Source organism: Artemia sp. Qi Xiang Cuo, chromosome 5 (genome assembly GCF_049724085.1).
Source record: "Artemia sp. Qi Xiang Cuo chromosome 5, ASM4972408v1, whole genome shotgun sequence".
Classification (NCBI taxonomy): Eukaryota; Metazoa; Arthropoda; class Branchiopoda; order Anostraca; family Artemiidae; genus Artemia; species Artemia sp. Qi Xiang Cuo.
In genome coordinates this window covers 62,844,708-62,857,765 of record NC_142798.1, presented here as the reverse complement: position 1 = coordinate 62,857,765, position 13,058 = coordinate 62,844,708, and the positions used below count along the sequence as shown (strand labels likewise).

Sequence of the window (13,058 nt, the reverse complement as noted above, 5' to 3'; positions counted from 1 at the left end):
ACGCTAAGCAGGGACGTTAGCCAGTTTCTAATTTTGCCAACGTGGATGCCCCCCTTACAGTAAATGACCAGATTATGGCTAGAAATCCATAGTCGGAAGTAGTTAGTGAGGTTATAGGGTGGGGGAGATGGAGAAACATTCAGATATAAAGACGAGAACTGATTAATCAAAGGCTGCATGATTATATACAAAGTGATTGAAAAAATTAGAGTATAGAGTTTAAAATCCCCTTTGACACTAAACAAACAGAAATTCTAGGAAATGGCACAATTGAGTTCACTGAATTTGTGACTGTTATGGCTAAAACAATCAAGGACTATAATTGTGACGTGGAAGTCAAAGACACCTTCAACCTATTTGACAGTGATGGCAACGGAGTCGTAAGTGCCATAGATCTCCGACACGTCAGCGTGAATTTGGGCGAAAACTTAACTGATGAAGAGATTGCTGAGATGATCAAGCAAGCTGATTTTGACGGGGATGGTGTAGTAAATTTTAAAGGTATTCTTTTCTTGAATTCACTTTATGCTGATACGTTTGTTCAGCTATTACTGATAGTTGACAATATATTGACTAGTATTTCATCATAAATTTCGCTGACTTCAAGTGCATAAAAGTGTAACACGGGCTACACTTTGAAAAGAAATTTTGACACTCCTGACGTATGGTTCTTTATTGTAGCGAAAATTGGGACGGATGGCACTTAGGGATGTTTTGTCGTTATTATTATTATTATGGCATAGGTTGACGATAGATTGTTTTTTTTTTTTGCTTTTTTTTTTCTTTATACCGTTTTTTATGGCCAATGATTTGTTTAATAGTTGGGTGTATGTAGCTACCCTACTCCAGGTTTGGCCTTCACATATGGGAGGAGGTGGTCGATCCCACCCAATTTTTTGGCCACTCGGTAAGATCGTGGTGCTTCTCGCCACGATTTTTTCGACGCCACCAAAATTTACTGTTCGGTTAAATAAAGACCGCGAAAATACTGATATGTCATCTACAGAAATCTCGAACTTTGTCGGTAAGCACAGCAGTTTTCTGACTCCTACCGTGATTTGACGGATGGTGTCACCATTTTCCGATTGTTTAAATAAAGAGCATGAAAATACTCACATGACACATCCCGAAATTTCAAACTCGGTCCGTAAATGCCCCAGTTTTACCGACTCGTGCAGTGATTTTACGTATGGCATCATAGTTTTCCATTCTGATAAATAAAGAACATGGAAATAGTGAAATCACTTCTAACGAAAGTTCAATCTAGGTCGGTAAATCCAGCGGTTTTGCTGACTTGTGTCGTGACTTTACGAACGGTGCCATATTTTATAATTCGGTCATATAAAGAACAAGAAAGTGCTGACATTACGTGTACCGTTCGTTCGGTAAATATAGCGGTTGCACCAACCCGTGCAGTGATTTTACGGACGGCACCACACTTTTCTATTCGGTTACATAATGAACATGAAAATAATAACATGACATCCACCAAAATCTCAGTTTTGGTCGGTAAATGCAGGGATTTTACCAAAGCATACCCTAATTATACGGATGGCGCCACTATCTTTCATTCGGCTAAATGAAGAACACGAAAAAACTGACATGACATCTTCGAAGATTCCGATCTCAGCCGTTAAATGTACCAGTTACTAACCGGGGAGAATGGGTGAAAACCTAATTCGATGGAAACTAGTACCAGTTACTTCCAGAACGGGGTTAAGGTCGCAGTCACGTTTTATGACTGGCTGAGTGGTTAGTAGATTAAGAGCTGTGGATAGTAAAAGAGCGACGCCAATCCAAGTGAACCTCATGTCAGTTTCAAAATTCACAGATTACGCGAGTTGGATGATTGATCTCAAGTGCAAAGGAATAGGTTAACGAAACGCATTAGATATGTCAAGTTTAAGGACAAATCGAGCAGAAATAAAGTTTTAAGGTGCATGAATATCAAACAGTTCGTGGTAACAAACTGTAAGCATGGGCGCCCATAAGCTGAATTCCAGGGGGGGCAAACCTTGTCTAATTGGTATTTTTAATGCTATATAATAGAAATCTCAGAACAAAAATATAAAAATAAGGCAGCATCATTCAGCCAGGGGGGGGCGGGGGCCCCCCCCCCTGCCCCCCCATATGGGCGCCCATGACTGTAAGTAAGAAGCGACCCGGCTGAATAGTAACCGAAACTCTAAAAAACGGAATTTTGATACCAGTAGATACATCAAAACAATCAGATTTTTATGCTGATTTCAAATATATGAGTTTCATCAAATTTAGTCTAACTCATCAAATGTTAAGAGCCTGAAAATATTTGCCTTATTTTTGGAAAAAAGAGGGAAACACCCCTTAAAAGTGATAGAATCTTAATGAAAATCAAACCATTAGAGTCATCGTAACAGAAAACCCTACTGTAGATGTTTCAAACTCCTATCTACAAAAATGTGGAATTTTGTATTTTTTGCCAGAAGAAAGATGCGTTTTTTTTTTTCTTTCTTTTTTTTTTTTTTAGGGGTGATCGTATCGATTCATTAGTCCTAGAATATCGTGAGAGGTCTCATTTGAACGGAGATTAAAAGTTCTAGTGCCCTTTTTAAGTGACCAAAAAAATTGGAGGGCAACTTGGCCCCCTCCAACGCTTATTTTTTTCCCAAAGTTACCCAATCAAAATTTTGAGATAGTCATTTTGTTCAGCATAGTTAAAAATCTAATAAATATGTCTTTGAGGATGACTTAGTCCCCCATAGTTCCCGGGAGAAGGGCTGCAAGCTATGAACTTTGCCAATTGTTTACATATAGAATTGGTTATTGGGAAGTATACAGACGTTTTCAGGAGGGATTTTTTCTGGTAGGAGGGGGGAGGCTCGGAGGAGGGGGGTACGCGGGAGGACGTTTCCTTGGGGGAAGGGCCATTTCTATGAAGGGGGCGCCTGATTTCCCAGTATTGTTTAAAAAACGATCAGAAATAAAATTTAAAAAAACAAGATTTTTCAACTGAAAGTAAAGAGCAACATTAAAACTAAAAACAAACATAAATTATCACGTATATGAGTCAATACCTCGCTCTTTAAACTAATGTTTTTTTTACTGCTTTCAAAAGAGCTATCTATTCTGATTAACAACCTTTGTGATTCAGGGATTTGTGATTCGAACAAAATTCAAACTTTAGCGTAAAGAGCGAGTTTTTTTTAAACTCGCTCGTTTTTTTTTTTTTTTTGTTTTTTTTTTTAATTTAATATTCGACAAAGACCATCGTAAACGGATCAATGCCATTTTTCACAGAAACAACGAGTCTAAATGGATTTTAGCTGCTGAACAGGTTGTTTGCAACTCGCTTGCCACAAAAGCAACCAAAAGAATCAAATTGGTCATACACTACTGTCTAAAAAATTCTAGAAGTCTTGGAAAAGAAGGGCGTAACCAGAGAGGTATATATGTTTCAGAGCTGTGATGATGCAAGCAATATGTCTGGTATTCGACAGGGTGTCCAAGAACACATATGATCCGAGTACGCTAAATTTGATCCATGGCTCATAGAGGGAATCTCATTGTGGAACACGCCCGCAGCAACACCTACACAGTTCGATAAACGTTTGAAATCCTACAGCAACTGTACGTCTTCTTTATGGGTTGAATAAAACGAGCCATTGCTTAGAAATGAGCAGTTGAGAGTGCTGAATCGACATTGAAGCTCAAGAATCTGTCAATGACAATATGGTTGTCCAGGTCAAAGAATTTGATAGCGTTGTGGACCAGCTGTGACACTATTGTTGAAGTTTTCAAAGAGCTAATAGAACAGACAAGACAAGGTAATAAAAAAAAAGTCCAACTTCTACAATACCTGCTTTTATTTTACTCTGATTCCTATGTTCATAAGCCATGTCCTCTTTAAGACGTAGATTCTTGTAGAGACGTAGATTCTCTTTAAGACGTAGATTCTTGCAGAAAAGCTTCAGATTCAACAGCTTGATATGATGATTGCAAACACAAGACTCAGGGCGAAACGTGAGATCTTATATGCTCTCTTCTCAGACTGATCAGGTAGAGAGAAAAATCGAGACGCCAAAAGCAGCAGTGAAAAAAAGTAGGTTCACTAGCCAAATACAAGTTCCAACTTAAACAACATCCTAGGCGTCCACCTGCTTGTTATTAAGAGGTAATTTTTAATCCCTGAGCCGATCCGCTGGACGACTGGAAATTTATCTATGCCAAAGAACTCTTGAGACGTCCTCAGAGCCCTAATGAACGGCTTGGACGATGCAATCCGTGACAACTCTTGTTTTCTGCAGCCTGCATACCGAAGTCTACTGGGAAAAATGGAAAATATTTTCGCTAGTAACGCCCCTGGCTCCGGGTGCTGTATTAAGTTTAGATAAAGGCTTTTACTTCATGAAAATGGGACTAAATCGGTAAATGCGTATTATTGTTGAATGACACTGATTTCATACATGATTTAAGTTAATGACAGATTGTACATATTAGTATTGAGAGGTATTATTGCCAAATAAAGGTGCAAACCCACGTTTCTCAATGTGTTAAGAGCGCAGCATAAATATTATATATACTGTGGTTAAGACGTAAATTAATTTTTTTTTTCCACAAACAAAATAGTCTCTAATGGTTACATAATTTTACAGTGGGTTAAAAATCATAGGGATGTTTTTTCTATATGATTATATAAATGATTTATCCATAGATATGTATCTATATAAAGAATAGATTTGGCAAAATATTGCTGTCAGATTTAACCGTTAACCTGAAGTCAGACTAAATTTTGAATGTATTTCTGTACTTGAAGAATGCAATAAATAGACTCTAAAAAATCTTAAGTGTTGTTTCTGCCAGACGATTGATGCATAAATACGCAAATTTCCAATTCAAAAAATTGGTTTTTTAGCAACTTGAAACGCTGCTTTCAACTTTTGACGGACCACAGAGAATTGTCTGGGTATACAACCTATATTTTCTTAGGGATCTGACTGGGAGGGAGCAATTACAAAAGGGTTTAAGCTACAAGGTCCTGCAACTATAAGGACCACAGTTTGTACATGACTCCAATTTCAAAATTATAACACACCCCTAGATCTACCATAGTAACTGATAAACCCCTTGTTTTAAATGAGCTATCTTCATAATGTGGGAACGCCATCCAAGGGGCTGCGGCAATTATAGTGCTAAAATAGCAATTCTAGACCGATACTTGTAATTACTTTGGGGGAAATCAATCATCATTTGGTATATACTTACCATGTTATGATTTGATACAGCAATAGGATCTTTTAACACCACATCCTAAATTATTGTGAAAAAATTACGAATCCAAGGTAGTTTAATATACCTTTCTTTATTACGGTCAGAAGGGGGGCTGTAAGAGAATTGATCTTACGGTACTCGATGTTAGTTATCTAATTATCTTCCTAATATGACCCCTGAACGATTGTGCGTCGTAAAACGTACTTGACTTACTTATTTAGGTTTTCTTCCGGGCGCTGCTCGGTGTAAAGAGTGAGGTCTCTCTCCTCCGTCTGCTTCGGTCCGTGGCAAGCGTTTGCAAATTGCTCAGTCTGATGTTCGCCATCACCAGGAACTCGGACATGCTGCCAGCCTCTTATTTCTTCGGTCGGCCGCGAGGTTACTTTCCAACCGGCTTTCTAATAGTCAATGTCAAAGATCATCTTTGCGGGTAAGTGCATGGGCATTCAAGTAAGTTTCTAAACGATCGTAAAGTACGCTTGGCTCCTTGGATGGAAAACCGATACTGCTTGGTGAGCTGCTATTGCTTCTCACGACGTCAAGCCACCGCAGACCTTCGATTCTTCTCAGGCTCTTTGACTGAAATATATCGCTGGCCTTTAGGGTTGTAGCTGATGCATGCCATGTCTCAGCTCCGTAAACCATCTAAGAACCGACAAGGGCGTTGAAATTGCACGTTTTAGTTGAAAGACTGATATTCAGTTCTGCCAAAAATCTCGAAAAAAATTAGGCATGTTGCAAAATGTACAACATGCCTAAAATTACAAAGCGGACCAGAGGGCCGTACAAACCTGATTTAGGTGCTCCAGTTATACAGATCTTTGATTCAGATATATGTTCGAACATGTGATTTATATTTAAGTACTGTATTTTGATTTGGGATAGTCATCTGATAAAGTCAAGGCCATTTGTCTGATTTTTGAACAGTCTCGAATTATGAGAGTCGGACACATCTCTGCTTGTACGGCTAAGAGAAAAGAGAGTTCCCTGGGCCCAGTAATTATGCAGGTGAATATATACACATGATACCGATTTCAGGAGAATATAACATGTCCACCGCTAGACTTAAATTAATTTATATTTTTATTTGATTTTTTTTTAAAATAAGCTATTTTATTTAAGTCTGGGGACCTAGGATGTCCAACTTAAAAAAGTATGAGAATGATCAAGAAATATTTTACCCACAAAGTTATCTAATTTCCTTGATGCTAATGGTGTGGTGTGGGGGAATTAGAAATTGACCAGATCCTCTGGTATAGTAAAAGCACATGCAGTGAAAAATTGTGTAATATTCTAATATGATGCTTTTCTAGGTATGAATGCAGAAATATATATGTGTTTTTTTCGGGGGGGGGGGGGTAATCTAAGAAATTAACCCTAAGAAATTAAGAAATTAAACTAAGAAATTAAAAGAATTATTGCATTGATTAACTGAGATTGTGGACAAACGTGAAATGAGAGGATCATGGACCTGAAAGCCACTTCCCTGTGTATGTGTCTTTAATTTTCTGGAACGAAAACAACATTTCTTCTACCTTTTTCAAAAAACTTATCCTTCGAATATTTTTACAGGCTTTCCCTTCCACAGAAATTTTTAATACGACCACCTATTTTCTTTTTTTCTTTGCTAAAACAACACGTTTCAAAGACTTTCATATTCAATAACCAAGAGAGAAGTGCAATTCAGTATTGTCCCTTAAATGGCATTTCTGTGTTTGCCTTTGGACTTTCAGGCAGAATCCCCGCTTCTAAATGGCTACTCTTTACCCAATTTGCTTAAATGTCCAGAAATGTCTGATTTTTCTTGCTAGTGTCTTGGTTTTAACATAGACTTTTTAAATTCTTTTTTTTTCAGATTTTGTGAAAATGATGTGTTCGAAATAGAGCTTTACTTACAAGCTGGATTTAATGAAGATTTTCAAGTAACTCTCAGCAAGCTTTTTGGCATTTCACTTTTGATAAATTTTTCATTAAAGGAACTATAATTACTCTTTGGATTAGTTTTTCTCTTTGATTCAATCTTAAAATCGGAAGTTTGTGTCTAAGAGTTAGTTCAGACGTTTGGGAATTCCCATTGTCCCTATGGGAATTTCGATAGGGAGTTTCGTAATTCCCATTCAGAGTATGGTTTTTTTTTTGTTGTTTTTTTTCCAGCATTTCCATACGGAGGGCCGAAGTGATTGGGAATTTGTGGTGGTATTTTATAATTTGAAAAACATGTCGATTGTCAGGCATTATAAAACACCCAATTTGATTGTCTTTGTACAGAATTATCAACTTTTGTATGATCCGTTCATCTTCAGTCATCTAGCTTGTATCAGTCATCTAGCATCTATAAGTTCATCTAGCTTGTATGATCATCTTCAGTCATGGCTTCTGATGTTTGAATATTTTGCCAATATTTGCAGTTCGGATACGTGTGAACAATCTCCCTATAGGGAATCCCATGCGTTTCCCCCAAACGTCTGAACTAACTCTAAGCTTTTACCAGGGGTTCTCAACCGGGGTCTATAGATTAATGCGGTTTGTGTAATGCACCAGAAGTTCCATAGGCAGAACCTAACAAATTGGGAGTTCACAAAGATATTTCGGTTGTTCATGAAGGGAACCAACTTGAAATGGTTTTATTATCGAAAATTACATTTTTGCCACAATTTGAACTATATTGAAATACCTCTCTTCATTTCTTTTATGCTAGCTTTTAACATACGCACTCTCACATTAGTTTGTGGCAAAAAAAACAAAAACAGCGTTGCCATATTGGCTTATTTTACGTCAAACTGGCTTATTTTGGATACGATTGGTGTAAACAGTTTTACAAATTGCTTGTGGCTTAAAACTTGACTATTTCTATTTTGATCTTTATTTTTGTGTGACCGGCTTTTTCGGGACGAAAGTAACACATACATTATTAGAATCCCATGTTTTTCATACCATAAAACCAAGCTGCAGTCTGCATGTGTACGAAATGACGATATCACAGCAACCTTACCGCCGAGATTTTGCGGTAGAATACTGAACCAAGTGCAGCAGTTTTCAAATTTTCAGGGATATCTGGTTTGATATCACCATCTTTCACTAAAAAATTCAGTCATGAACTGCATTATGTTATTATTACAGAAGGTACATTATATTACTATTGTTATAGAATTAGTTAAGCTTGCGACAGTTGGCTAGAATTATTGTAAATCTGTAAAATATTGAGGATAAAATATTCTTAACGAATTTTATAGTCAACAGGGTTAATTTGTAATCTAGAAGCATTATGAGATAGCTAATAAATAATCATACTGTTTGAAACATTATTCAACCCTTTATCTGAATAAATCAATCACTTCCTATGCAAATTAATTACAGTTATTTAGAAAATTCTGGAATTCTCAAATTCAATTTGGAAGACCCAGGTCTGGTTTAGTTTCTTGCTTGCTCCGGATGAAGGATCTAGTGTGCAAAACAAAGTTTCAAAATAATTTCCGTAACCACAGCCATTCTAGAATACTATTAGGTAATGGACTGTTCTCTACGACTGGCAGGGCTACAGCTAAGGGGTAGGGGGATAATAAACTTTATTTACAATCTAGAAACAGTGCTTTCAAAATAAGTCGCCCCTGCCTGGTAGTATTTACGCATGCTGATAAAGGCTAAGATTTATGGATTATATGTATTTTTTTTTTATTTAGCATCATTTTTGTAGTACAGAAACGAAAAATTGCGTTGGTTTGAAAAGCTTGTAGCAGCACGAATTCGTTGCCAATTATTGGCTATTAATACTTTGTCTTTGTATTTTTACCGTATTCATCTAAATAAATAAGATTTCCAAATAGGAACAGGTCCTTATATTAGACAGAGAAATAAAAAACAAAACAAAGGCTCTAAATATTTCGATGACACAGTCGGTCATCATCATCAGTAGAGTTACTAACGTATCAAACTTAAAGAAACTATATTTGTACTAAACAAAATAATCACTTTAGGGTCAAAGCAATATACCGGTCCATTGATTAAAAAGTTCATTAATTGTTCTTGAATTCAGTAATACTGCGGTGAATATTCTTCTAATTATTTTGATTATTAAATTTGATGATGATGACCGACTGTGTCACAGAAATATTTACAGCCTTTGTTTTATATTTTGTTCCACTTTCTAGTAAAAGGACCTGTCGCTATTTGGATCTCTTATTTATTTCGTCATAGAAAAGGTGGTGTGGTCATGGAAAAAAATACCAAGATTTTCATCTTGTAAATAAGGAAACTGCTATATAAAGCTTTCATCTTTTCAGGGCCGTATCCAGGGTGGAGGGGGGGTGTACTTGGTTTGAACCCTCTCCCCCCCCCCCAAATTTTTTGACCGAGTCGAAAATTAGTCTAAAAAATACCTGTAAAGACAAAACCTTACCAGAAAACAAAATACGCTCACACACTAAATCCTATTGCATTTTGTAAGTAAATGGTTGTGCAATCGCTTACGCAATTACTAATTGCGTTCCTAATTTACTATGCAAGGTCAGGTGAACAGGGGGTTACCTAATTGCCAATTAGGTAACCCCATGTTCACTTGACCTTGCATAGTAAATTATGATTATTGGGTGGTCGAGGTAAATTTTATAAGAGGAGGGTGCAAGATTGTCAGTTCAGTTCAGTTCAATTTCGGACTTGGATAAGAGAAGAGCGGTTTTCAACATGAAGAGGAAGTGTGACATTACGTCGTTTTTCGTGCCCAAGCGGACCAGGGTTGTTTCTGACAATGGTGTTAGCGGGACGTCTGCGGAGCATTCATCTACACCTGTGGATGTGGAGGGCACTGGAGCCATCGTTGAAGCTGCTGAATCACTCACAATGGAAACCAACCACGACGCATCTGCACCAACCAAGTCTTTGTCGTCGTTTGCAAATGACATCGGTCGTTTTGTCAACAAATCATCCAGTCTCGATGCAAATTCTAAACTGCGTTTGCTGAAGAGCCCTTGGACTCCAGATATCTCCTACGTTTTTCCAGTATCTAAAAAACGGAAGCTGAAGTTTCAGTTAACTTGGCTAGCTCGTTTCAGTTGGTTGTCCTACTCTCCGTCTGAGGACGCTACTTTTTGCAGATTTTGCGTTCTGTTCTCGTCAGAGACAGCTGGCAAAGGCTGCCACCAGCGCTTGGGGAATCTAGTCACCAAACCATTCAGGAACTGGAAGGATGCGATAGAGTGCTTCACAGCTCATCAACAAGCACAGTTTCATAGAAACTGCACCGTAACGGCTGAAAACTTTATTTCTATCTCGGAGAAAAGGCAGGTCAATATCGTGAACCAGCTAGACATGGCGAAGAAAGCGCTGGTTCAAGAAAATTGCCAGAAGTTGTGACCAATTGTTGAGACGCTGATATTTTGTGGGTGGCAACAACTTGCCCTTCATGGTACCAACGATTCCGGCTCCATTTTGGTCTCGAATCCAGAACCTTCTCACAATGATGGCAACTTCCGAGCACTACTGCGGCTGAGGGCGAGACACGGTGACGATGTTCTGAAGAACCATCTTCTTTCTGCGGCCGGAAATGCCACATATCTTTCTTCTATTATCCAGAATGGTATTATCGCCGCATCCGGGGAGGTTCTATTGTGGAAAGAGTAAACGCAAGTCCATGCTTTTCGGTGCTAGCCGATGAAACGGCGGACGTTTCGAATACTGAGCAGCTGTCTGTTTGCGTCCGCTACACTTTCAAAGGGAACCTGCACGAGGAATTCCTTGGTTTTACCCCAGTTTCTGATTTGACTGGGCAAGGTCTGGCTTCATCAAGCCTGCAATTTCTCGAAAGCCTTGGTCTTAATCTGTACAAGATGGTTGGTTAGGGATATGATAATGTAGCAGCGATGAGTGGGCATCTTAGGGGTGTCCAGGTCGTTATACGTGAAAAGTATCCGAAGGCGCTTTACGTCCATTGTAGTGCGCACAGTCTCAACTTGGTCATCTCTTCTGTATGCTTGATTCCGGCGCTTAGTATTTCTTCGGTGTCTTGTCACAAGTCTGCAGCTTTTACCATACTTCCCCACTCAGGACACAGAATTTAAAAGATCAACGAAATACTACTGGATTCGAGGAAACACACTTTAACCGGACTCTGCGAAAGAAGATGGATGGAGCGCCATGATTCAGTCGTGTGTTTTCTTAAGCTGTACCAACCAATCCTGCGATCCCTGGAGGCTCTTGAAGAGAACGGAAATGCAAAAACGTCTCCAAAAGCGGCACAGTTGCTGGACACGATGAACCAGTCGCAATTTGTTGTGTGTCTCCATGTGGTCAAAGAGGTTTTCTGCCTTGCGCTTCCACTGTGTAAGACTCTTCAGTCAGTTGACTGTGATTTGGCAGCTGCATGCAGGTACTTGGAAACCTTCCTTTCAAAAGCAAAGGAAATTCGAGGAAATTCTGTTACTGCTTTCACGTCTATTTTCGACGAAGCTCAGCGTTTTGCCAGCGACTTAGGACTAGAGATGACTCTTCCAAGGACGAGAGGTGGCTGGAGTATGCATGCAGACGATCCAGACCTTTCCTCAACCACTTTAGAACCTTGCTCTTTATTCCTTTCCTGGATCGCTTCACTTCCGAGCTGAAACTACGATTTGAGCTTCACCAGAAACTGCTGTCAAATCTCAGCGTCCTTTCTCCTGCCAAAATTGTCTCTGTCGATCTGAAGGCATTAAACCTGGAGTCATTGGTTGAATTGTACGGCCATATTTTTGCAAAACCAGACTGTGTGAAGCAAGAGATTGAGCTATGGCGCATCAAGTGGGAGAATGTTCGGGTATCAGAGAGGCCTACTTGTGCTGCGTTTTCGCTTCAGGCATGCTACGCCACCTTTTTTCCAAATGTTTTTCTTCTTCTGGCTGTTCTTGCGACGTTACCTGTTAGCACTGCTACTCCGGAAAGAAGTTTTTCAACGCTCAGAGGGCTCAAAACCTGGCTGAGAAATTCAACAGGAGAAGGACGACTGAGTGGCATAGATCTCCTTGCAATCCATAGGGACGTTGACATCTGCCCTGACAAGGTCATCGACATTTTTGCAGGGAAGAAAAATCGTCGTCTGGAGTTCATTTTATATATATTGGCTGTACTATTGGTTCGCTTCACCCTTACTTTTAGCTCAAAAAAACAACTAAAAAATAAATAGACTACTTCTACTATTTGGCTGCGTTTTGGGTTAACTGTTTTGCTGTCTAAAAAAAAAAAAAATTAGTTTGTAGTTCTAACTGTATGTAAATGTCTTGTTTTTGCATTACTAAAAAAAAAAAAAAAAAAAAAAAAAAAAAAAAAAAAAAAAAGTCCCTTAAAGATACGAAAGTATGCCTAGTGGACGCGTCCTCGTTCGCAAGGGGCGGACTAACGGTCTCGAGCTAACGTAATGTTACTCGATGCTGTTAGACAAAGTCCACGGAAAAAAATCGGGTACCCCCCCCCCCCCGAACAAAAATTCTGCATCTTTTTTATTTTAAAAAAGAAGAAGAAATGACAACGTACAGCATGCTGGAGTAATTTTAGGAATATAGTCTGCAAAACAGCTTAACCTTTTTCTCACAATAACCCTAGAAAGCAGGACTCAACTGCATTTCTTGTACAGCTCATTGTTTGAAACAGTCACTCAGTTGGGTACTCGAAATAACCCGCTGACAATTTCTCTTGAAACATGCAACAAATCCTGCTCAATCATTCGAAGCAGCCATGCTTCACAACCATACTTGATGATTATCATCACTGTACCTTCCAATATTCATATTTTGGCCCGCAGACTTATCTTCCTATTCTTCCAAACTTTTTGAAACTGTGAGAAAACA

At 38.7% G+C, this 13,058-nt stretch overlaps 1 protein-coding gene across 2 annotated transcripts in view; it reads left to right on the top strand.

The window, feature by feature from the left end:
- The window catches only part of LOC148952359 (uncharacterized), a 62,283-nt gene extending 55,048 nt beyond the window's left edge, over positions 1-7,235 (top strand). Inside the window, exons 5-6 of one of the 2 annotated variants that reach the window (XM_089088948.1) lie at positions 259-501; positions 7,103-7,235. In XM_089088948.1, the coding sequence (XP_088945074.1) occupies positions 259-501; positions 7,103-7,131 (272 nt within the window). In that variant the 3' untranslated portion in view covers positions 7,132-7,235. Of the gene's footprint in view, positions 1-249; positions 502-7,102 lie in introns of both variants that reach the window. The other variant, XM_089088946.1, reaches the window with a different exon arrangement.
- The last annotated feature ends 5,823 nt before the right edge of the window (positions 7,236-13,058 follow it).